This window comes from Amblyraja radiata, chromosome 7, assembly GCF_010909765.2.
Source record: "Amblyraja radiata isolate CabotCenter1 chromosome 7, sAmbRad1.1.pri, whole genome shotgun sequence".
Lineage (NCBI taxonomy): Eukaryota > Metazoa > Chordata > Chondrichthyes > Rajiformes > Rajidae > Amblyraja > Amblyraja radiata.
In genome coordinates, this window is record NC_045962.1 from 16,143,677 (window position 1) to 16,166,238 (window position 22,562).

Sequence of the window (22,562 nt, forward strand, 5' to 3'; positions counted from 1 at the left end):
TTTATACTAAAGATAGACACAAGAGGACACTGAAGAAGGATCCCGACCTGAAATGTCACCTATCCATTTCTTACAGAGTTGCTGCCCGACCAGCTGAGCTACTCCAGCATTTTGTATTCATCTAAAGTTCGGTTAACATTAGTTCAAAAGTCCCCAATGAGACTCCATGGCCATTTTATTTATTCTACATTTTTCAATAATCTCTCTGCTTGGAATATATTGTAAATGGACCCTCTCCAAATATAACACTCACCAGCTAACATAGATATGCTTGTGATTTGCTTTGGTGTAAGAAGTGTTAATCTTTACCTAGTGATCGATGCACAACTTTGCATTTGCCGCTCCTCAGAAAAATAATAATACTCCTTTTCTAATTTTGACATAATTAGTTGTCCAGTTACATTTTGAAAGTTATTTTATTTCAGATTTCAGTTTGTTTGTGTGCTTTAGATTGCATGGAACCCAAGCCGAGCTTTCAAATTGTGGTCAAAGGTTAGTTGTGGAGGATTGCTTATCTGATTGAAGGCATATGACCAGTGATATGCTGTAGTGTTCAATGCTGGGTTTGCTGCTGTTTGCTATATACATTAACAATTTAGATGATTATGTAGTTAACATTTTTTGCAAAGGTTGTGTAAATTTAAGTTTACAACAAGAACAAGATCAATTGGGAAGACGGGCCAAGGAATGGGAAATGGAATTTAACTCTAACAAGTGCGAGATATAAACCTAGAAAATAGTTGCAGGAGTAGTCCATTTGGCCCTTCGAGCCAGCACCGCCATTCAATATGATCATGGCTGATCATCCAAAATCAGTACCCCGTTCCTGCTTTTTCCCCAGTTTCCTTGATTCCATTAGCCCCAAGAGCTAAATCTAACTCTCTCATGAAAACATCCAGTGAATTGGCCTCCACTGCCTTCTGTGACAGAGAATTCCACAGATTCACAACTCTCTAGGTGAAAAAGTTTTTCCTCATCTCAGTCCTAAATGGCATAGCAATTTCCATTCCAAGCTGTGACGCATTCAGATCGGATGATTTCTATGGTGCATTTGTAGAAATTGGTGAGTGTCATCGGAGACTTGCAGACTTTCTTTAGCCTTCTGATAAAGTAGGGGAGACAAGAGACTGAAGATGCTGGGACCTTGAGTAAAAACAAACTTGTGGAGGAACTCAGTGTGCCAAGCAGCAACTGTGGGGGGACATGGATGACACTGTTTTGCATTGGGACCCTCCTTCAGTCTGAAGAATGCTGCCTGATGCATTGATTTCCTCCCACAGGCTTGTTTTTTTGTTGAGGAAGTAGAGGCTTTCTTGGCTGTAGCATCAATGTAGTGGGTCCAGGACAAATTGTTGGTGATATTGCCACCAGGGGGTCTGAAGCTCTCGATCATCTCCACTTCACCTACTTGCTGAAGTTGACAACCAGTTCCAATTTGCTGACATTGAGGAGAGGTTATTGTTTTGACACCATGCTGCTAGTAGTGTAGTCCCCCCCATTTCAGGGCACCATAATGTTTGGGACACAGCAATGTCATGTAAATGAAAGTAGTCATGTTTAATTTTTGTTTGCATATCCTTTGCATGCAATGACTGCTTGAAGTTTGCGATTCATGGACATCACCAGTTGCTGGGTGTCCTCTGGTGATGCTCTGCCAGGCCTGTATTGCAGCCATCTTTAGCTTATGCTTGTTTTGGGGGATAGTCCCCTTCAGTTTTCTCTTCGGCATATAAAAGGTATGCCCATTGGGTTCAGATCGGGTGATTGACTTGGCCACTCAAGAATTGACCAATTTTTAACTTTGAAAAACTCCTTTGTTGCTTTCAGTATGTTTGGGATCATTGTCTTGCTGTAGAATGAACCGCCGACCAATGAGTTTTGAGGCATTTGTTTGAACTTGAGCAGATAGAATGTGTCTATACTCTTCAGAATTCATTATCCTACTACCATCACCATCAATTAAGATAAGTGCCCAGGCCATAACACCCCCACCACCGTGTTTCACAGATGAGGTGGTGCTTGGGATCTTGGGACGTTCCTTCTCTCCTCCATACTTTGCTCTTGCCATCACTCTGAATCAAATACACAGGACAAGATGTTAAGAAGTCCCTTGTGCCAATAGGTGGGGAGCATTTCACGACATTCGTTGATTGTTGAGAGTGGTAGACGCTCAACATCTGTGGGGGGGGGGGGCGGGGGGGGGGGGGTGGGGGAGTGGATACGTATATCTTGGCCTGGGTAACCTTCAGGACAGTTGGGCACAGGACACATCATCAGTAGTGTACCCTTGCATCACTGGGTGTTTCGGCCTTTTAACACTATACACCCTCCACAAGGGCGGCCCGCTGCAGGATGATCAGCCCTCAGCGCGTGTCCCGTGTCAAACCGTCCCAAAGATTCACCCTGAAATACTTGGGGCCCAGCATGGGTCTTTCCGCTTGAGCCAAATCCACCGGCTGCTTCTTTCAGCCGCCTCTGAGAGTGATCTTATGGTCTTCCGCAGAGCCTGACCGTGGATTCCAAGCTCCTTCAGCAGTCTGATGGTAGATGACGCAACAAATCCTCTGCATCCCACTTCAACTGGATAGACTTTGGTGTTCCAGCCACGCTGCGTTGCCTCTGCTGCAAGCTCTGCGTAACGCAGCTTCTTACGCTCATAGGCCTCCTCAACAGAGTTCTCCCATGGAACTGTGAGCTCTATGATGTAAGCAGTCTTCTGTGAAGGGGACCAGAACACCAAGTCTGGCCTGAGGTTGGTGGAAGCAATTTCAGGTGGAAAAACTAGTTGTCGGCCGATGTCCGCCAGCATCCTCCAGTCGCGGGCCCTGCATAGGTTTCCTTCTTCTGATCTGGTGGAAGGATGTTTAGATGTTTTCTGTCCTTCTCGGACAAAGGTTGTTGCCCTTAGGGGGAGGGGGTTGCTTGCTCTCGGAGGCAAGGAGTTGGTCGCACACCGCCTGTTCTCAAGGGCTGATGCCAGGCTTTTTAGTACCTGATTATGCCGCCACGTGTATCTCCCTTGCGTGAGGCTGGTCTTGCAGCCTACCATGATGTGTTTGAGGGTCGCTGGAGTTGGGCAGAGGGCACAGGTTGGATCCTCGCCGTACCACTGATGGAGGTTCTTTGGTGATGGAAGCACGTCATAAGTCGCTCTGATGATGAAGCTGATCTTGCTTGCTTCCATTTCCCATAGTTCTTTCCAGCTGATCTTCCTCCGCTCCACACCTTCCCACTGCATCCATTGCCCCTGTTTGGCAAGAGAGACCGCCTTTGCACTTCTTGCGGCCTCCTCTTGTCGCCGCACCTCCTCGACCACCAATGTCCTCCGCTCTGATGTTGTGGCCTTTCGCCAAGTTGGTTTACTTGTCGTAAGGCCAAAGCCTCCTCTTCCCTGCTGGACTTGCCCCACGATGTCTTTGTATCTCAGGGCTGATGAAGCTTGCTGTACTGCATCAGATGGCGTCCACTTCCGGCCAGTTACTAGGGGCGGCGCAACAGCACTGATGGTCTTGTCTCTAGAGTCCCTCAGTGTCATCTGAAGTCTTACTTTAGAACACTTGTATTCCTCTGTTAGACTAGTGAGAGGTAGTTCCAGGACCCCTTTGCCATATAGGCCGATGTTAGTTAGACATCGTGGGACCCCGAGCCATTTCTTCGCGTATGATATAAGTTAATCTTCATCTCATCTGTCCACAAGACCTTTTTCCAGAACTGTGGTTGCTCTTTTAAGCACTTCTTGGCAAACTGTAACCTGGCCATCCTATTTTTGCGGCTAACCAGTGGTTTGCATCTTGCAGTGTAGCCTCTATATTTCTGTTCATGAAGTCTTCTGCGGACAGTGGTCATTGACAAATCCACACCGGACCCTTGAAGAGTGTTTCTGATCAGTCAGATAGGTGTTTGGGGATTTTTCTTTATTATAGCCAGAATTCTTCTGTCACCAGTTGTGGAGGTCTTCCTTGGCCTGCCAGTCCATTTGTGATTAGTAAGCCCACCAGTGCTCTCTTTCTTCTTAATGATGTTCTAAACAGTTGATTTTGGTAAGCCCAAGGTTTGGCTGATGTATCTAACAGTTTTATTCTTGTCTCTCAGTCTCTTAATGGCTTCTTTGGCTTTCATTGGGACAACTTTGGTCCACATGTTGATAAACAGCAATAAAAGTTTCCAAAGGTGATGGAAAGAATGGAGGAAAGACTAGGTGCTGAGAGCTCTCTTATACCTGCATGAAGGAGGCATTTAAACACACCTAAGCATGGATTTACAAAGGGGAAATCATGCTTGACTAATCTTCTGGAATTTTTTGAAGATGCAACTAGGAAAATGGACAAGGGAGAGCCAGTGGATGTAGTGTACCTGGACATTCAAAAAGCATTTGATGAGGACCCACATAGGAGATTAGTGGGCAAAATTAGGGCACATGGTATTGGGGGTAGAGTGCTGACATGGATAGAGAAGTGGTTGGCAGACAGGAAACAAAAAGTAAGGATTAACGGATCCTTTTTAGAATGGCAGGCAGTGACTAGTGGGGTACCGCAAGGCTCGGTGCTGGGACAGCAGCTATTTACAATATACATCAATGATTTGGATGAAGGTACCCCATTTGGATGAAGGGTTTCAAAGTAACATTAGCAAATTTGCAGATGACACAAAGCTGGGTGGCAGTGTGAAATGTGAGGAGGATGCTATGAGAATGCAGGGTGACTTGGACAGGTTGGGGGAGTGGCAGATGAAGTTTAATGCGGATAAATGTGAGGTTCACCACTTTGGTAGCAAAAACAGGAAGGCAGATTACTATCTAAATGGCGCCAAGTTGGGAAAAGGGAAGTATAACGGGATCTGGGGGTCCTTGTTCATCAGTCTATGAAAGTAAGCATGCAGGTACAGCAGGCAATGAAGAAAGCGAATGGTATGTTGGCCTTTATAACAAGAGGAATCGAATATAGGAGCAAAGAGGTCCTTCTGCAGTTGTACAGAGCCCTAGTGAGACCACACCTGGAGTATTGTGTGTAGTTTTGGTTGCAATGCAGGCCAGTTGTAGGGCAGCATACAAATCGTAACCAACTTGTGCCCTGGAGCATATTAGAGGATGGGTGATCCACTCAACATCTGCAAAATGAAGGTTGTCCACCAACTTGGCTGTGCTATTCCATACCACTCCAACAATACCGGACCACCATATCTGATGGTACTGTCCGATTCACCACGACCCCTTTGCAGACATTGAACTTTGTCCCCAAAGTTGCGCTCCAATACTAAATACTATATTCTGCGCTCTGTATCTTCCCCTTTGCTCTTCCTAATTGTACTTGCGTTTGACGTGGTTGTATTATGTATAGAATTATCTGATCTGATTGAATAATATGCAAAACAAAGCTTTTCACTGTACCTGGGTACATTGGATAATTGTAAAGTTAAACCTAAAGCTACCTCTCAACAATTCTACACATCCGTGGTAAAATTCACCATCATCTTTTATCTACTAGCATGACTTTTGGCCGTCCGCAGTAAAAGGTGTAATCATCTACTCCTTCTTTCCATAATCCTCCAACTTTGCTGGCTATATTAAACATAAGCAAACTAATGTCAGCGTCCTGGCAGAGGGGGGAGAAGAAGGAGTGGAGACAACTTTTGTAGTAAGAAGTCAGACAACTTTTAAGAAGCCAGAGAAACACGGCTGTGATACTCGGCTGACATTTAATATTACCGATCTGTTATCCTTGGTTCTGAAAACTACTGCTTACATTTTTTTTCCCAATGAGCCAATGAAATTCACCGCTCAGCACCGGCTACAACCTACGAGAACCTTTGACCTCCTGGCAACCCTTTAGGACCTCCTGGCGACTCACCTACGGCTCGAGAATTCTCGCTACTCTCCATTGCGGCTTCATTCTAGTCGTCGCTAATTTTTCAACATGTTGAAAAATTTGCGGCGACCATAATGAGGCAGCAACTAGTTCCCAGAATGCGGGAACTCCTCACGACCATGAAGGCGACTCCCCGGCAACCACTCGCGAATAGTGGGCGACCATGTGGCGACTGCAGTCACCTAAAACGTCGCCTAAGTGGGACAGGCCCATCAGAACTGGCGTCGGCAATCTAAGGCCCACGGGCCAGATTCGGCCCGTAACCCGGAATCATCTGACCTGCAGGCGGATTTTTTTTTTCCATTTCTTTTCGCGAACATGGCGCTACAGCCAGTCCCAGAGCACGCAGGCGACCTGGGAACTGCAGCCAGTCCCGGGGACGCGAGGGATCTGGGAACTGCAGAAAACAAATTGGAAAAACACGTGAAAACTAATGGGAAAAACAACATCAAGTGTCACACTAGTTAATATGCATTATAACTAATTTATGTATTTTTAGTATATTATTAATCACTAATTTAGTTGGTATGTATTATTGTTACCATTTATTAACTACTAGACTAAGTGGGACCCTCTGGGTCCCAGCATCACATGGGACGGCTGGTCCTCCAACGCAATATTCCACCTCCCCACCAATTCCAATATTGGTGGCCAGTGAGGGGTGGGGGGGGCTTTCTGGAGCGCTAGTATGGGTGTTGTGGGCTGAAGGGACTGGTTTCCAGATGGCTAGTATGGACATTGTGGGATTCTTGGGCTGGCGGCTCAGTCACTCAAGCCTGTTGTGCTGGCAGCTCACTCACTCACAGCTGGTGGGCTGGCAATTGACTCACGGCTATTCCTTGAAATTCCATTTCAAGCAGGGTGCAAGGCTACCAAATTCAAGTGCAGTTTCATACCACTTCAAGCAGGGTGCAAGGCCACTAAAGACAGCGAGTCGTGACCTCTCCCTCCTTCATCTTGCAGAGACTGAGCCACGCCCACACTTCTGGGTTTTATAGTCCCTCCCCCCCCTCCCACCAGAAGGGGTGTGGGCTTCATGGCGTGATTGACAGGAGAGAGAATCTAAACATTTTTTAAACACTAATAACTTTTAATTTTCATCGATGGGAAAAATCCTCGGCACCTGATGAGCGGATGGGGACTGAGTAAGATGGCCAAAAATCACAGCCGTACGTGGTAGATTTTTTTCTAAAATCAATATAAAGTGCAAACAGGAAGTGGTCAAGATTAGACTTTTAATTATATAGAAGGCAAGGCAACTTTAATTAGGCAAGACAACTTTAGCATTTCTAAACCAAAGGCAACAGAGATTTAGCATTTCCAAACCAAAGGCAACACAGCTTTAGCATTTCCAAACCAAAGGCAACACAGCTTTAACATTTCCAAACCAAAGGCAACACAGCTTTAGCATTTCCAAACCAAAGGAAACACAGCTTTAGCATTTCCAAACCAAAGGCAACACAGCTTTAGCATTTCCAAATTAAGGGCACTGACAGGTCAGTAAAACCTCATCTTGCAGAGACTGACTGAGCCACTCAACACTTCCGGGTTTTATAGTCCCTCTGGAAGGCGCGTGGCCTTCAGGAGAGAGAACATTTTTTAAAACACTAATAACTCTTTTATATTTCATCAATGGGAAATATCCTCTTGTCCTGCGCAGTGGAGGGGGACTCTGAGTAAGATGGCCAAAAATCACAGTCGTACGTGGCAGCATTTTTTTCTAAAATCAATATACAGAACAACAGAAAGTGGTCAAGTTCAGACTTTTAGTAATATAGATGTGGCCTGCCATCTGCTCACAGACATGGGTCCTGGCCCCTAGGCAGAACAAGGTTGCTGACTCCTGTGTTAGCAGGACACAAAAGCACAGCATAATGTGAAAGAGGCACAACTCCTCCCAAACTATGATCTCAGTCATTCTGCCAAACACCTTCTGGCCCAACTACAGTGAAATCCATGTGCCACAGAGGCCTCATTGGTTATCTTAGCAATAACAGAAACCATAGAATTGGAAAAGAAACATGTCATTTTCAATGTCAAAGGGCTATTTGAGGAAAGGAAGAAGCCAATGTAAAGAACCAAGCAAATGCAGGCAAGTGGGACTAGTGTAGCTGGGACATTGTTGGCCGGTGTGGGCAAGTTGGGCCGAAGGGCCTGTTTTCACACTGTATCACTCTATGACTCTAACCCTTCAAAATAATATGATAACTGGGAGATAACTAGGCTACCACATTTAGAAATCCATTGCATGTCATAAAAATAAAACATTGAACAAAACATTTTTCAATTCTCTTGAAATAATGGCAGAAAGAAACGATGTTAGGAGATATATTTTTATTTTGAGCATTCGTCAAAAATAGCCTTCACCTTGGTCACGTACATGGATAGGACCGGTTTCGGAGTGATATGGGCCAAACACTGGCACGCTAGACTAGTGTAGATGGGACACCTTGGATGACATGGGCAATTTGGGCCGAAGGGCCTGTTTCCATGCTGTATGACCTTTTATGGATTCTTTAGAGGAACAGATAAAAAATAATGCCCCAACAGTTCAAATGTAATTTTATTGCTTACCTTTGTACATTTGGTATGGAATTTATTTTTAATATTTCATTGTGTTTTCTTTACAGTGCTGTTAAAGGAAGGAAATATATATATAAGAAACAGAATGGAGCTCTTTTGTTATGAATTTACTCAAAAGCCTGTGTTCACTGATAATTGGTCAGCAGTGAAGGTAAGATATCACGTGAATCTCAGAAGGCTTACAACACAAAGACTGATAAACGTAGTTATTTCATTGTGACATGTGATGCAGTGGTAGAGTTGCTGCCTTACCTGGGTTCGATCCTGACCACGGAATTTGTTTGTTCTCATTGTAACCATGGGTTTTCACCGGGTGCTCCCGTTTCCTCCCACACTCCACAGACCTACAGGTTTGTAGGTTAATTTGCTTTGGTAAAATTGTAAATGTCCCAACTTGTGTAGGATAATGCTAGTGTACGTGTTTATCGCGGGTCGGCATGGACTCGGTGGGCCTGTTTCCACGCTGTATTTCTAAAGTAGAGTATGAGAGAAATGCACCTTGCACTTTAGATGTTTTGTTTACATAGGTTCCAGAATTATTTGTTTATGCCGATTCAACAGAAAAAACCCTGAAATAGATAGATGGACTGACAAGAGACAGTTTTCAGCACCAGAAATTGATGTAGTAAAATATTTTGTTAATAACAGCCATGGTTGCTGCCTTATACAACTAACCACTCATCTTTTGAAGATTGACACAAAATGCTGGAGTAACTCAGCAGGACAGGCAGCATCTCCGGAGAGAAGGAATGGGTGACGTTTTGGGTCGAAACCCTTCTTCAGACTCGACCCGAAACGTCACCCATTCCTTCTCTGCAGAGATGCGGCCTGTCTCGCTGAGTTACTCCAGCATTTTGTGTCTATCTTTGATTTAACCCAGCATCTGCTGTTCTTTCCTACACCTCATCTTTTGAAGCTGAGCGTTGTTCAATTTCTATTCCAGAGACCCAACCACGTTATTTAGATTTGCACTCCATACACTGTGAAGGAATTGAGTTTGTTTTTTATGGTTCCACATTTCAGATGAAATATTAAATTGTCCTATCACCCTTGGAAAAAGAAAGTGATGGTAGTACTCAGTAGGCAAGGCAGTTTTATTGGAGGAAGGAAATGGATTAGCATTTCAGATCTTTAATTGAGAGCAATGACAACAGCTAGATCTTGTTTTCCAGATGAAAATAAAATAACCTATGCTTCAAAACAAAATCAGAGAAGTTCTTTTGTTCTGGCCATTGCTTTTTCTAGTCCAAACAATCTGGCTGCCATGTTTTCCTGCTTTTCTTCCAATACAATTCACTGACAATTGCCCGAGATCAACCATGATATTTCAACCAGAAATTTGTGCACAAATCAAGATTTCTTGAATTTTGCACTTTAAAAAAAAAAGTAAAAACCATATACATTTCAGGTTCCATTTCAGGTTCCACGCCTATTTAAGGCCAGGGGCTAGCAAACATCTTGAAACGCTCCTTAGTTTCAGAAGATTGTTAAGTATTAACTTTCTGAAAATGGACTTCAAATTTAAGAATGATTTTTAATTTCCATCTGTTTCTAAACAAATTAACAATGCAATGGCACATTTTACTTAGGTTTAATCTAAGGAAGTGTCGATTAAGGTCAAAAATGGAAAGTGCTTTATTTTCTGATCAGTACATCGAACAGAATTTCAGGTAGGCAGCACAAATATCCTGGAGGTAATTTGGAACAGCCGAACGTTTAAAAGTCAAATATTATGGTTCCCATTTTTTGTAGTTAGGAAAGAATGCACTAAAAGGCCTTCCTAAATGTCCAATGATCAAGGCAGCTATTGCAAATATTGGAATAATTATGTGTAATTAGAGTCATAGAGTGATACAGTGTGGAAACAGGCCCTTCGGCCCAACTTGCCACCACTGGCCAAATTGTCCCAAGTACACTAGTCCCACCTGCCAGCATTTGGTCCTTGTCCCTTCAAACCTGTCCTATCCATGTACCTGTCTACTTGTTTCTTAAATGTTGGGATAGTCCCAGCCTCAACTACCTCCTCTGGCAGCTTGTTCCATACACACACCACCCTTTGTGTGAAAAAGCTAATTCCTATTATATATTTTCCCCTTCACGAACCTATGTCCTCTGGTCCTCAATTTCCCTACTCTGGGCAAGAGACTCAGTGCATCTACCCAATGTATTCCTCACAATTTTATACACCTCTGTAAGATCAGCACTTTAATCTTTAGACTTTGTTGGCTGAGAAGTACTTTGGAACATCTGAAGGTGTAAATAACGCTGTTGTGTTGTCACCATTCCTATTTTGTTTCAAACATAAATTGGAATTTGTTTTTTATTTTTTCATTGAAATGTTGGAAGATACCTCAGATTTTGATTCAGATTAATTTATCGTCACCAGGGTGCAATTAAATTCCTTGTTCACATGAATCTCACAGAATGATTAGTATACCGTAAATGATTGATACTACAATAAATACTATGATGAGTGTAAATCAGTCGATTGTAGTGCCATCTGAAGTAGTGTAAAATTAAAAATACTGAAGTGCCTTAATGGAATAACCAAAAGAGGTAGAGCTAACAATGAGTGTAGGTGGCAGCACCGCTGGGAACGGGTTTGAATGAGGTGTAGGAAGGAACTGCAGATGCTGGTTTAAATTGAAGATGGACACAAAAAGCTGGAGTAACTCAGTGGGACGGGCAGCATTTGAAAGGGGTGATTGATTCAAGAATCGGAAAGCCATTGGAAAGAAGCAGTTCTGAAGTCTGGATGACTGGACTTTCAAGCTTCTGTATCTTCTCCCAGAAGGTAGAATAGGGAATGAGCAGGGTGACAGGCATCCTTGATGATACGTCCAGCCTTACTGATGCGATACACCGTGAGGATGTACCTTGTAAATTTATTCTGAGAAAGGTTGTCACCAGTGCAGCCAGAGGAAGGAACAAGACTGGAATCTTTTCAGTTTTTTTTTGTTTATTCTTGGACTTGCAAAAAATACAGCTGGTTTTCACTATTTTCGTATGGTACTCTGATAAGTGCTCTTAGGCAGGGGCGGAAATCGATATCAAAACATGGGGGGACACACACACACAATTTCTTAGCGCCATGCGCCACACACACACACACACACACACACACACACACACACACACACACGCTCGCATACGCGCACACACACACAAGTACACAAGGCTTTGGAGACTTCAGCTGTGGGCCCTGTGGACAGTAACATTGGGAGCTGACCTGGTTGGTGGCCAACTCCGAACTCCAGCAACAGCAGATTCGTCCGCCACGAATCATGGGGCCTCAATCGGCCCGTTCGAGGGCCCTTTCATCGCCTGGCGGGGGCTTCAACATCGGGAGCCTCGATCGCCCCGTTGCAGCAATTTGACCACGGGGCGGTGGAAGATCCCGTGGCCGATTTTAAGCTGCGCCGGGCTGGACGATGAAAGGCCCCGCGAACGGGCCGATTCAAGCTACGCTCTATGATCTTTGCTCCACCAGGACGTCTCCCTCATCCAATCACCGCGCGTCTCTCTTGTCCAATCGGCGCCCTCGATTATCAGTCCCACCCCCACTGTCTCGCGGAAAGCGGAGATTTTTAATGGATTTTTTTTTCACCGAGTTTTACAATCCGGATTACAAAACATGGGGGGGATTGTCCCCCACCTCTCAAAACATGTGGGGGATGTGTCTCCCTGTCCCACCCCCCCCCCCCCCCGGGATTTCCGCCCATGCTCTTAGGTGGTTTGGCATTGGGATAATTATTCAAGTTACAGGGATGTTTTGGAAACGGTTGATCTCATCTATTTTATTTTCTCTATTCTAGATTAAAATTAGCTGTCCGGAGCAATTGCGCCTTACATATCCTTCGGATGAAATTTTCTTTAATAAATCTGAAACGCTGAAAGACCTCATTGTCTACTTCTACTATCAAGTCGTATCATCTAATGAAAAAGTAACTTCGGAATTCAACATCAGTGTTGAACATTTTGATAGTAAAGCTTGCTTCAAACTAAACCCCATGAAGTCCTATCCAGAGTACACCATTACAGTGACAAAGCCATGTAAGTTTTAACGATTTCTTGTCCCTTAACCATTCTATTAACGTTGCGCCTATTTCATTTCTTGATAATGTATGCAAACTTGTTGAGAAATTAATAAAACTACAGATGCTGGAGCAAAACACAAACTGCTGGAGGGTGGGTAACGCAGTATTTGCGGAGGCAAATGGATAAAAACCGAAACCGCTGGTTTAAACCGAACATAGACTCAACAAGCAGGAGTAACTCAGCGGGTCAAACAGCATCTCTGGAGAAAAGGAATAGGTGATTTTTTTTGTGTCGTGACCCTTCTTCAGACTGCGTCAGGGGAAAGCTACCATCTACTTAGATGGATCAGTAGGAGTATACTTGGTATAGCTAGGTTCTCTCTTCTTTTGTCTGCCTTTTCCATTCCACATCACCGCCCTCACCATTAGACCAAATCATTCCTCTCCCCCGACCTAGTTCTACTCGCCCATCACCCACACCCCAATCTGCCCGGGTTTCTGCTCCTTTGATCTGCTTTTCCCATTCATGTAGACATGGCTCGATTGTGATCATGTATTGCCTTTCCGCTGTCTGGTTAACAGGCAACAAAAGCTTTCCACTGTACACATGACAATAAACTATAACTGAAAACTGAACAAGGAACTGCAGATGCTGGTTTAAAAAAAAACCGCAGTGCTGTATAACTCAGTGGGTCAGGCAGCATCTGTGGAGAACATGGATAGGTGATGTTTCGGGTCGGGACCCTTCTTAAGACTGATTGTGCTTGTGGGTAAGGGGAGAAAGTTGGAAGAGAGAAGGGGCAGAACAAAGCCTGGAGAGTGATAGGTGGATGCAGTTGAGAGGGGGGGGGGGGTTCATAATGTTGGATAAAGGCCAGAGATGAAACGACAAGAGGTGTGAGATTAGGACAGTGATTCATCTGGTAGAGTCGTTGCCTCGTGATGTCAGAGACCCAGGATCAATTCTGACCTCGGACGCTGCCTTATGTGGAGTTTGCAAGTTCTTCCTGACTGCGTGGGTTTCCTCTGGGTGCTCCAGTTTCCTCCCAAATCCCAAAGATGTGTAGGTTTGTAGGTCAATTGGCCTCTTGTAAAATTGCCCCTAATGTGTAGGGAGTGGATGAGAAAGTGGAATAAAACCAAACTACTGTAAAGGGGTGATTGCTGGTCAGCATGTTGGTGGGCCGAAGGGCCTGCTTCCATACTGTATCTTTAAAGTAGAGGATCGAATAGTGCAACCAGAGGAAGGAATGTAGGGGGCAGAGGAGTGGGATGGGGAGAAGTGAGTACGAGTCGAGGTGGGGCACTGGAAAAAGGAGGGGTGAAAAAGGGAGGGGGAGAAGGGGGGGGATTGCTATAGATTAGTCACCTAATATTGGAATAAAATTCTCATCTCCCCTTCCACCTATGTTCCTTCCTCTGGCTGCACTGATCACAACTCTTCTATCCTAATCTCACACTTTTGTCTTTTCATCTCTGCCCTTTGTCCAGCCATCTGCCTATCACCTACCCCCCCCCCCCCCCCCACCCCCCTTCACCTGTATCCACCTATTACACGCCAGGCTTTGTCCTGCCTCTCCTCTCTTCCAGCTTTCTTCCCCCCCCCCCCCCACAATAATCAGTCTAAAGAAGGGCCCCCAATCCGAAACGTCACCTATCCATGTTCTCCAGAAGTGCAGCCTGACCCATTGTTACTCCAGCACTTTGTGCCTTTTATTGCTATTCCAATCACCAGTTTGTTCCACCTGCATTAAAAGCATTACGTGTATCACCTATACCCTGCCTACCTCTGTATCAAATCTCCCTCCATCTTCATACCATGGGCCCATCTGCATTTCATCCTCCAACTCAGCAAGTTTCTCCTATGATTTACCATTCCCATCTTTCCCCTCCCTCTCGCCCACCATCTGTCCATCCCCACCTCTCAACTACTAGGCCTCGTCTCACCCCTGCCTCTCACCTCTTACAGAGGGTGTCTTGATACAAGGTCTCAACCTGACACGCCTGCCATTGCTTTGCCTCCACGGACGCTGCTTGGCCATTTTGATTTCCACCAGCAGATTTCAGCATCCGCACCGTGCCAAGTATGTAAATATTTGATACCCTCAATACTTTGATGCCAGGCTGGAAGATTTTTCCAAACTATTAGATATTATTTTTAATAATACACTAACATAGTGGCAATTTACAGGTGTGACACAGTAGCATAATAAATTATCCAGTGAACTTATCGGGTGCCGGGGGTAATGGCAGGAGAATGGGGTTAGGAGGGAGAGATAGATCAGCCATGATTGAATGGCAGAGTAGACTTGATGGGCCGAATGGCCTAATTCTGCTCCTATCACTTATGATCTTATGAACTCGGAGTAGTAGGAATGGGACCGTATAGGTTTAAAAGGAGTGTGGGAATCCTGACACTGATGAGTTTACAGGAAACAGTGCCCTGGTGAGTTCAAAAGAAGTGCGGGAATCGAGACCAAGATGGGTTTAAAGGGAGCATGCGAAACAGCACTGTTGAGCCAGATGTAAAACCATCTGAATTACTGAACAAAAGGAAAGTGGATCATCACAATTTTACTTTTTCTGGGGTTTTTCAGTACATGCTGCCTCAAAGAACTGGATGCCATTTTAATTGTATGGCAGCCTTATTGCTTCTATGGACAATGCTAATGTAACCAGAGTTTAGTTTAGAGGTGGAGGATGGAACTGCAGATGCTGGTTTGCACCAAAGATAGGCACAAAATGCTGGAGTAACTCAGCAGGACAGGCAGCGTCTCTGGATCCTCATCCAAAGATGCTGCCTGTCCCGCTGAGTTACTCCAGCATTTTGTGTCTGTCTTTAGAGATATTAATTAGAGTAGCATTAATGCCACTGAATTTCATTTCTGTTCTCTAAGTACAGTAGCTTGTTATTCAAAACATTTTTTTCTGGGACTTACAATATTTACAGTATTATCAGTTTGTCGCCAGTTATGCATTCACTGCAATACAGGGGAAGACAGTTACATTTTCTTTTTGTGAATATAATGGTGAGCCAAAATAGACATTTGTATTTTGTATTTAACATGTATTACATAATCTTCACCTGGTATATGACTCATTTGAATATAGTAAGAAATATGTATAGGCGTCAGTGTTTCATTTAGATGCTCCCACAATTATATCAGTACGAAGGTTTGCAACAAAATTTAGTAACCTTTCTAAGGCTGATTAAGTTAGTATTATGATCATATGTAAGGAATGTTTTATTCAATATCACAAATTCATACTGAGAACATCAGGATGCATATATATATATTGCTTTGTGCTAGTTGCGATGTTATTGGAAGGGAATTTTTTTTTTAGATCAGAGAACTTTCTGTTGACCCACTCCTGGCCTAAAACATTGACCAAACAAGAGCTTGCAAATAAACCAAAAAATGCTGGAAACTCAGCAGGTCAAGCAGCACCTTCAAGGAGAGGGATAGAAGTGCCATTGCAGGTTGGTGATCCCTTGCCAGCACTGGTGAAATGTCATCAGCCTAAAACACTAACTTTTTCTCTTTCTCTATAGATTATAATAATTAACCTCCTGAGAGTTTTCAACCTTATCTGTTTCTCTTCAAAAATTCTCGCTTCCAAGCAATGGTTCGTTGTGGACTTCACCCTACCTGAGGTCATCTGTTGCTTACCCTGATTTGCTCTGACCTTTTCTCGCATCCAGTCTCGCCCCCGGCCCCCACCTCTGTCTTTCAGTCTGAAGAAGGGTTCCAACCCAAAACGTCACCTATTCCCTTTCTCCAGACCATATAACCATATAACCATATAACAATTACAGCACGGAAACAGGCCATCTCGACCCTTCTAGTCCGTGCCGAACACGTATTCTCCCCTAGTCCCATATACCTGCGCTCAGACCATAACCCTCCATTCCTTTCCCGTCCATATAACTATCCAATTTATTTTTAAATGATAAAAACGAACCTGCCTCCACCACCTTCACTGGAAGCTCATTCCACACAGCCACCACTCTCTGAGTAAAGAAGTTCCCCCTCATGTTACCCCTAAACTTCTGTCCCTTAATTCTCAAGTCATGTCCCCTTGTTTGAATCTTCCCTACTCTCAGTGGGAAAAGCTTATCCACGTCAACTCTGTCTATCCCTCTCATCATTTTAAAGACCTCTATCAAGTCCCCCCTTAACCTTCTGCGCTCCAAAGAATAAAGCCCTAACTTGTTCAACCTTTCTCTGTAACTTAGTTGCTGAAACCCAGGCTTCATTCTAGTAAATCTCCTCTGTACTCTCTCAGACGAGCTGCCTGATCCGCTGAATTACTCCAGCATTTTGTGTCCAGCTTCTGAGGTACTTGATGATTCGTAGCTCCTTACAAGGTAAAGGGAGCAATGCAAATTTTAACAGAAAAAAAAAATTGGGCTGGCTCCACAAAAGTTGAAAGTGAATGTCAGGTCCACTTATCTTTAAAGGAAGATAACCATGTTAAATTAATTGAATATTGTGTAATTGTTTGTTACAGCATTTGAATTAAAGCTGATTATTCTGTTTGTGACTGGAATTATCCTGTTCGTCTTTGCAAGACCCATTAGCAGGTATTGTAATTATATCCAAATTGCCTCACATGTTGTTTTAAATCTCCACTTTCTCTGTAGCTGTAACATTATATTCTGCACTCTGATTATTTTCTCTTTTGCACTGTCTGATGTATTGTGTGATTTAACTGTATAACATGCAAAACAAGGTTTTTCCACTGTATCTCGGTAGGCGACAATAATTAACCAACACAAATGCATAATCTTTATGCAGAATAGAAACCTACACAATTTAACAAATTTACCAGCTTTGAATTGTTCTAAATCAAATTGTTTTGATAAAAATTCCACTAGAAGCCAGACCAAAAGTGATATGTTTCTAATATTCATACACCTTTGACAAAAGAGAAAAAAAATGAACAAATACGCTCAAATCAAAGTTAGTATGGATTTTAAAACAATTGAGGTTATTTTTCAGTAATCGCTCATTATTCTCTGCAAACCATTTTACTTGTCTTGCTATGGCTATAAAATATTTAATTACACTTTGCTTTAAAAAATTGGAGTATATGCCTATAGGTCCGAATAAGGTAGTTTGTTGTGATTATAAATAGTTTAACAATTTACTGCACATGGCTATTATTTTGACGATTGTGTGATTTTCCCACCTCTTGCAGGAGTGAACTGCTTTATTACTCTTGTGGAGTTGCTTTAGGAATCTTTGCAATATTAGTCCTTATCCTCTTGGTTTGCAGAAGAATGATACAAGTAAGAATTGATTTCAGACAATACTGACGATCTTTATTTAGATAATACATTATATTTTACCATTTAAATTTTTATTATTCATGTTGCGCATGTTTATTTACATTTCTGCATTTAAAGGCAAAATCTTTTAATTTTGTTAATTTTATTTTTAAGTTTGTATATGGGTGATTAAAATATTTAAACTGCATCAGTTGCTAAAAATTTCCTGCCCGTAAATATTTATTTTCTCACATTATCTTCATAAGCAGTAGAATGTATCCATCGTTCATTAAGATTTTTGGTGAATTTGTTCACCAACCCCTTTGGCATGGTTACACAAAATATGCTTTATTTACTAAATTGACAATCAGAAGACCTGAACAAATAATATTTAAAAAAAATCCAATCTTACCTTGAGAGACAAGCAATTTAAATGAAAATAAAACTCCATAGTAATAATAATACAACTGTCAAGTTGTTGGGGAAAAAAACTATCCTATTCAACGACGTTTAGCAGGGAAGAAAATTGGCATTCACGTCAGCTATGGGTAATGTGACAAGACCTCCAGCACTGGTTGACTCGTAATTGATCTCTGATCAATTGCTTGATCAGCAATTCACTTGGCTGTATCAAAAACCAAAGCGTTAAAGTGTAATCAGGATAAAACTGGTGGACCACCTAAGGCTGATTGATATTTTCTGATAGTTGGTAAATCAAGTGACATCAGGTGAATGCAAGAAAATGGTGCTGAGACAAAACATCAATCTTGATCTTATTGAATTGTCTACTGCAACTCCTATCAATATAAGATTCTACCTGTTTCAGTGTAGGCAATGAGTGCTAGCACCTGGTCAGAGCAATTTTCGTCCTGTCTTGTCACCTAACTGCTCAATTGAGAGGCCATCTTCTCAGGCACTTTCTATTTAGTTAAGGATGAGCTCATAGGAACGGAAAAAATAAACATTTGGGTGGTAACTTTGGAGATTGTAGGGTGGCTTTCCTCGTATTAGGTTAGCGATGGATCTGAGACTTCAGAAATTATTCGGGCGTTAATAATGTGCAAGTTAAATTTAGTGAGCCACGTTTCCGGTGTAGGTCCGGGAAAAGTACGAGATAAAAGCTGTCAATGAGAAATACAGAAGGATATACCAAAAACGAGGTGAGATACCGCAAAGGATTATGTGTGCCAAACAACAAAATCAACAGGCAGTGGACAGTTTACAGACTTTGCTATCTGTAGATTGAATTAAAGTGTGGCTGCCTGTCCCATCTAGGTCCTGAACGTTGTGGACAGTTAACCAATTAAATTAAAGTAGAGATTCCAGGAACATCCACATATTTAACAATGGCAGATTCCAGCACAAATATTAAAGGTGAGGCAGAAGCATATCCAACCCTCTTTGGTTAAGTCTCATGAGGATGATCCATTTTGGCTTCATCCATAGGCTCCATTTTCACAAAAGCCTTTCTTCAGCCAACTCATTTTCACGGCGTGTCCTGTCATACCAGTATGTGCGAGTACTGGATACGCCACAGGTTATGGAACCCAACAATGTTCCAAGTGTAGTACTGAGGACTTGCATTCCAGAAATTGTTGCTATCTCCTGTCCACAAATGTCAAGACAAATTCAAATTGGCTAATTATTCTCCCACCAGTCTACTCTCAATCAACAGCAAAGTGAAGTAAGATTGTTGTAGACAGAGTTATTAAAGGGGCACTCATAAGCTTCTCAGCATTCCCCTGTTTAAGTTTAACGAAGACCAGGACTCAGTTGCAGAGTTCATCCAAACCTTGGTCCAAATATGGGCGGCACGGTGGCGCAGCGGTAGAGTTGATGCCTTACAGCGCCGGAGACCCAGTTTCGATCCTGACTATGGATGCTGTCAGCACAGAATTTCTCCGTTCTCCCCATGACCAGCGTGAGTTTTCTCCGGGATCTCCGGTTTACTCCCACAATCCTAAGACGTACAGGCTTATAGGTTAATTGGCTTAGTATAATTGTAAATTGTCCCTAGTGTGTGTTGGATAGTGTTAGTGTGCGGGGATCGCTGGTCGGCGCGGACTCGGTGGGCCGAAGGGCCTGTTTCCGCTCTGTATCTCTAAATGAAACAAAACTAAACATGGACCAAAGAGCAGAGTGCAGGTGAGTGACTGCTCTTAACACAAAGGCAGAAAGTGGATCCCTGGTTAAATTGAACTTAATTAGCATCAAAGGGAAAACACCTTGCACAAAGGAACGACAGATGGCACAATGGGCTAAGTGTTCGGCTGGCAACCGGAAGGTAGCCGGTTCGAATCCCGCTTGGAGTGCATACTGTCGTTGTGTCCTTGGGCAAGACACTTCACCCACCTTTGCCTGTGTGTGAATGTGTGTGAATGTGTGTGAGTGATTGGTGGTGGTCGGAGGGGCCGTAGGCGCAGATTGGCAGCCACGCTTCCGTCAGTCTGTCCCAGGGCAGCTGTGGCTACAGAAGTAGCTTACCACCACCGAGTGTGACTGAGGAGTGAATGAATAATGCGATGTAAAGCGACTTGAGTATTAGAAAGGCGCTATATAAATCCCATCCATTAAAGGAAGATGGTTGTGGTTGCTGGCGGTCAATCATATGACCATCAGGGCATTACCTTCAAGTTCCTGCGATTTCATTCAACCCACAGTGGCCTAGGGCCACACATTCCCTTTTAAGTCAACTGGGTCTGAGTTCCTGCACTCCCTTTCATCTCACCAGCTTCACCAGAAAATTTATTTTACTGCCTTGTAATACTAAAAAAAGTGAACCCAAAGTGTTACGGGGAATGAATGGGAATGACACCCAGGAGTTTGCCACGTTTCACAATGCAACACCAGCAAGACTCGGAGAGACCTAGCAGGCCAGATTGTTGGAATTGTGTATGCATGAAAAGTATTTTAAAGAAGGTCGATTAGACTGGTACCTACGATGGCAGAAAGACATAAAATGCTGGAGTAACTTAGCGGGACAGGCAGCATCTCTGGAGAGAAGGAATGGGTGATGTTTTGGGTCGAGACTGAAGAAGGGTGTGATGAGCATCCAGCCAAGAAAAGGAACACAGTACAGTTACATGCTCAAGGGCTGATATGTGGCTAAAGTACAGAACTCCTTGTCTTAGAGACAAGAGACCTTCTACTAATGATAGACACAAAATGCTGGAGTAACTGAGCGGGACAGGCAGCATCTCTAGAAAAAGGGAATGGGTGACGTTTCAGGTCGAGACGCTTCTCGACCCGAAACGTCACCCATTCCTTCTCTCCAGAGATGCTGCCTGTCCCGCTGAGTTACTCCAGCATTTTGTGCCTATCTTTGGTTTAAACCTGCATTTGCAGTTCCTTCCTACACCTACAATGGCAGGTTGTCTTCTGGGAAATGTTTGTTGCTGGCCAGATTTATATCTGCTGGAGTTTAATAGAATGAGAAGGGATTCAAATTAAATGCAAAAGATATTGAGAGGTATCAAAGAGTGGATGTGGAGGCAATGATTAATCTTTGGGACACTGAGGAAGTAGAGCTCACTTTAAAAAAATAATCTATCTCGCCCTCCAACTCCCGCCCTCTCCCCCCCTCTCAGTCTCTCTCATTTGATTTCCAAACCTCTTCTAGGGACAGTCACAGGAGAATGTGATGGATATGTGGGTGGTGAGCAAAGTAATATTGAATGTGTTCAACGATTAATACACTGAAAAAAATAGAGTATTTTAATTTGTTTTTGTGTGCAGATCTGTTGAGCATAAAGGAACTGAAATTGCCCATTAGCCTCTCAACCTCTTTTGCCATTCAACGAGTTCAAGGTTCATTTACTTCTCTTACTCTGTACCCATACAAATTTAATAGCTTTAGTTCTATGCTTGTTCCATTATTAGTGTTAAAAGCTTATTTGGGTCATAGCCCCATATTCCCAGTTCCCCTTGTATGAAGCACTGCTATCTGATGTTGATCAGGAACAACTGATCTCTTGTTTTGAGGTTATAACCATTGTTTCTGGCCTCACCAATAACCAGCTTACTTAATATAAAGGAGGATTATTATCTGTTGGTATGTTGAAATGTGGGGAATGTTGCTATGTGTAGATGTGAGGAACTACAGATGCTAGAGATGCTGGTTTACAATTAAAGGCACAAGTGCTGGAGTAAATGATGGGGGCCAGGTAGCATCTCTGGAGAACATCAATAGGTGATGATTCGGGTCAGGAACCTCCTTCAGACTCAATCAGCCTGAAGATGGATCCCGACCTGAAATACTGCCTAAAGCATGCTCTCCAGAGATGCTGCCTGACCCGCTGAGTTACTTCAGCACTTTGTCTTTTCTTCATTTGTCGTGTCTTTGTTCAAATGAGACAAAGCAGAAAACACAGTTGCAAAAATAGCCATTGTCCCATTGCAGCACCTGTATGATTTTGTTTAATCACTAGTGGAGATTTAAAAATAAAATCTCAGTAATTTGAGGACCATGCAGGATGTGTAAATGTATTTTACAGCAAAAATTTATATATCTGAATAATTTCTGTGAATCAATATATTTTATTTAATCGCAGCCTGATTAGTACTTTTTGCCTCTAATCAATCAGTTTGATGATTTATGTAACTGAACAACCATGAGGTTAAAACCTTCCTATTGAAATGTTAAAGGAACATTTGATGCCAGTTTACAATAGGTAATTTCATATAGACAACGTCGTCTGAGACCAAAAGGAAATTGACATAGTTTGCAAAGTCTAAAGAACCAAAAAAAAAGATTTATTAAAGGCAAAAATATTTCAAAGCACACTTCAATCAACCAGAAAATCGCCT

The 22,562-nt window shown here is 43.0% G+C and overlaps 1 protein-coding gene across 1 annotated transcript in view; it reads left to right on the top strand.

Annotated features, from left to right (window-relative positions):
- Positions 1 to 22,562, top strand: part of nemp2 (nuclear envelope integral membrane protein 2) — a 35,321-nt gene that overhangs the window by 2,534 nt on the left and 10,225 nt on the right. The window contains exons 2-5 of the mRNA XM_033023762.1: positions 8,495 to 8,598; positions 12,263 to 12,500; positions 16,997 to 17,069; positions 17,687 to 17,777. Of these exons, the coding sequence (XP_032879653.1) occupies positions 8,495 to 8,598; positions 12,263 to 12,500; positions 16,997 to 17,069; positions 17,687 to 17,777 (506 nt within the window). The remainder of the gene's footprint in view (positions 1 to 8,494; positions 8,599 to 12,262; positions 12,501 to 16,996; positions 17,070 to 17,686; positions 17,778 to 22,562) is intronic.